This window comes from Triticum aestivum, chromosome 1B, assembly GCF_018294505.1.
Source record: "Triticum aestivum cultivar Chinese Spring chromosome 1B, IWGSC CS RefSeq v2.1, whole genome shotgun sequence".
Taxonomy (NCBI): Eukaryota; Viridiplantae; Streptophyta; class Magnoliopsida; order Poales; family Poaceae; genus Triticum; species Triticum aestivum.
Genome location: NC_057795.1, coordinates 448,945,533 through 448,949,354, shown reverse-complemented (window position 1 = coordinate 448,949,354; position 3,822 = coordinate 448,945,533). Strand labels below are relative to the sequence as shown.

Genomic DNA, 3,822 nt, shown 5'->3' with positions numbered 1-3,822 from the left:
GGATAGGTACCGCCACCGCAGCTGTACGCGCTCCCGCCGCAAAGCTCCAGCCGGTAGTCGGTATTCCCCCGCCCCCGCCGCAAAAGCAGGGGCGCCATGCCATGGCATCCCTGTCCCTATCCGTATGGGAGCAAAACCCAACGGAAAAGACGCGCAAACAACTCCGTCCGAAAGGTTAGGCGTCGGGAAGGCTCCGGACCCCGCTGGCCCCCACCTGTCAGCCCCGCCGCCGCTCACGCGCAACCGAATCCTCAACGGCAGCAACAGCCCAAAAACCGCGTCCTCCTTCCCTCCCTCCTATAAGTACGCCCCGCCCCCCAAGCTCCAGATCCTCAACCCGCCTGTTAACCTCACAACATCATCCGATCCAAACCTCCCACTTGATCGCGCAGCGACAGCACCGCCACCACATCCATCTCCCTCTCCATGGGCAAGATGCGCGCGCTCTTCTCCCGCAGCCGCAGCGGCGGCGGCAGCCGGCGCTCCTCCTCCTCCAAGTCGTCGTCGATGCCGCCGTCGCCCGCGCGCTCGCCCTCTGTGCGGGAGGACGAGATGGAGCGCGTGTTCCGCAAGTTCGACGCCAACGGCGACGGCAGGATCTCGCGGGCCGAGCTGGCGGCGCTCTTCGAGAGCGTGGGCCACGCGGTCACGGACGACGAGGTGTCCCGCATGATGGAGGAGGCCGACTCGGACGGCGACGGCTACATCAGCCTCGCCGAGTTCGCCGCCATCAACGCCGCGCCCGACGCCGCCGTCGAGGAGGACCTCCGGCACGCCTTCCGCGTCTTCGACGCCGACGGCAACGGCGTCATCTCCCCCGCCGAGCTCGCGCGCGTGCTGCGTGGCCTCGGCGAGGCCGCCACCGTCGCGCAGTGCCGCCGCATGATCGAGGGCGTCGACCGCAACGGCGACGGCCTCGTCTCTTTCGACGAGTTCAAGCTCATGATGGCCAACGGCAAAGGATTCGGCCTCGCCCAGGGGAACGTCCGCGCCTGAACCTCAAGGCGTGCACTCGGCTCCCGCTTGTTCCTTCATTCTTTTGCGAGACCGTGTAAATACGCCCGACGACGACCCACCGCGAAATACTTACTACTCTACGTATTAGCTAGTCGCAGATCACACGAACATTATGGGTGTGCCATTAATTTTGCTGTATATATATCGGAACTGCTGCATCGACACTGAAAAACCAGCTCCATGTCACATGTCGATTTTTATGTCAGCTTGTGTATTTGGCGTCAGATTTTCACTTCTGCTCATCACATAATGTCCTTGAGTCTCGTAGTATAATGCTTCTGCTTTCTGCAGTTCTATGTCAAATTATATCTTCAACACCCGGCCTCATGTGAATATACGAATCTGTATATGAAAGGGACATGTCGATGTGACCCAGGCAGGCTCGCTGCCGTTGATTCGTCAAGACAATCATTCTGCCCGAGTAGCGTGAACAACAAAACCTCAAGCTGTAGCCCAAACTTGCAATACCTCTGATGAAATTGACAGTCGAGCTAAAGGCTGCAGTTCTATAAACAATGACACGACGCCAAGAATCTAATTCCATGTTGCGCAAAACAGAACAAAAAAGAATCTAAATTCCATGTATTGTTTATAATCCGTTTTGCTAAAGAACATCTAGATTATTCTTGTTTATTCGTAACATAAGATTTGCGTGCATCGGTTTTTGCCCGGTTTTCGAAAAAAAGATTTGCGTGCTTGTCGAACAGGTGGAGTTTACTAGTGGATCTGAGTGATGACTGGGCGGTGAAGATGATCGTATGGAATACACGAACATGATTTTTTACTATGAAAAATGTAGGTGCTGTGGTGCAAGGTTGTAGACTTGTAGTACCCCCGACAATTAATGGGTCATTGGCCCTGAGCTTCCGGAGTTTACCTGTTTGGATAGACGGTTTGATGCTGATAGTGCATCAGCAACAAATTGATGGATACCAACAATACCGGAGTACGCATGATACCGCGTCCGAAAAAGAGGGAAATAGTACCATGATCGTAATGTAGAACATGCAGATGACGCTACCGCGCTAAGAGGATATCAGACCACGCGTAGGGACAGACAGCCCACGACCTCCCCATCTTCAGTGAGATGACGCAGCCGCCGGGACAGATAACCCACGAGCTACCTAGCCCCTCATCTTCAGCAACAATCCATTAGAACATGCCCTTCAGAAAGATCCAGCTCTAACAAGATCATCGACTAGCATGCAGTGTCTCATTCCACAGGCAATTAGTAGAACAGGCAAGTGGCGGCTGGCAAGAACATATGGCCCAAGTGGCAATTACTTGGACAAGAAACAAGTTATAAACTCCACGTTTGGCCGCCATGCCCCATACTGGATTCAGTCACGGGAGCCGATGAAGGAAACATAGCGAAAACGTTGTGCATGCATGGGCACCAAACAGAGCTGGGACTGAGAATAGGAACCACCGGCGAAATTGGCATGACACTATACTAGTACAGCCCCTGTCCCTTTGCAATTGCTCGATCATTTCACTGGAGTAGTATAGTTGTTCTAGGTGCGACTTCCCGGTCTCCATAGGAGTAGTAGGTGGGCGTCCCTCCGCTGTAGGCTGGAAATTTCCAAAAGCTTGCAGAAGGATGGCCAAGCAGCTGGTACGTACTAGGTGCCTTCAGTCATTCATTACTCAGCCTCGCCTCAGATTCAAGTAAGTTTCCTACCCAGCGGAGGCACAAGAGGTGTCCTTCCTTCTTCTCGTTTTCGGGAACCCGAGCCCGAAAGATCTGCAGAAGAGCTGGTATCTTACTGAAAGAAAGAGATGCTGTGACGTGACATTCGGTTAGCTTAGCTAGCTGGTCGATAGCTTTTGCACTGCAGGAAATGTCAATGCAACTTCTTGCTCATCTGGCCGCTGCTTTCCTTGTTCTGGCAGTTCGTTCGGCAGACGCCTCGATCTGCCGGCCAAACCGAACACCTACGGCCGGTTGGGCTCCGGTCGTGCCAGGAATCAGCGCGAAGTTGGTGGATGTCAACGTTTGGTTGCCCTGCGAGTTTTGCGAGTGGCGAAGTTGCTCGGGCGCCTTTCCGTGAGCGGCAATGCGCGGCGTACGCTCTTGGGGTTTCTTCGTCTAGAAAGGTCCGTCTATATGTCTATATGCAGATGGGCACACACCAAATAGCGCGTTTGGCTGCCGTGCAAATGGGGCTGCCAGCTGCAATTTCTCCCTGGTTTTCTTGCATGTTTTTTTTTCTTGAAGGCAATGTTTTGTTTGCATGTGCAAGGCCTCGGATCAAGCACCGGAGAAATGGCCTTGCTCGCGCTCTCGCGAGTGAAGAAGAGAGAGTGGCGACGTAGGGTAACGGGAAATTTCCAATTTGCCGCTCGTTGCGTGAACTGTCGACGCAACGCACACGGGAACCACCGAAGGGCGGAATCTGGGCCGGCCCACTCTGAGCGTGACCACAGTGGAAGCCTACCAGTTTTCGGAACCTTCTAGCCGGTTCCCAGAACCGTTTTTTTTTTCTTCTACTGGTTTTTCTCGGATTTTTTTTGTTCTTTTTTCTTTTCTGTGTTTCTTTTTCTTTTCTTTTCTTTTCCGTTTTTATTTTTCTTTTAAAGCTTTTTGAACTTTCAAATTTTTTTCGGAATTTCAAAAAATATTCTTATTGTCAAAATCTGTTCACATTTTCCAAACAACGTTTGTAATTTCAAAGTTTTGTTGACATATTCAAAAAATGTTCATGTTTTTAAATTTGTTCACAATTAAAACAAATTGAAATTTCCAAATTTTTTTATCAATTTCAAAAAAGTTCGAAATTTGTGCATCTTTTCAACAAATGTTTG

The 3,822-nt window shown here is 51.5% G+C and overlaps 1 protein-coding gene across 1 annotated transcript; it reads left to right on the top strand.

The window, feature by feature from the left end:
* Positions 1-564: 564 nt before the first annotated feature.
* LOC123092475 (probable calcium-binding protein CML10) lies at positions 565-1,259 on the top strand (the record flags this gene model as incomplete). Its single annotated transcript, XM_044514264.1, is given in 1 exon segment — positions 565-1,259. A coding segment is annotated over 1 exon segment (432 nt), but the record flags the coding sequence as incomplete, so codon positions are not given.
* Between the last annotated feature and the right edge of the window lie 2,563 nt (positions 1,260-3,822).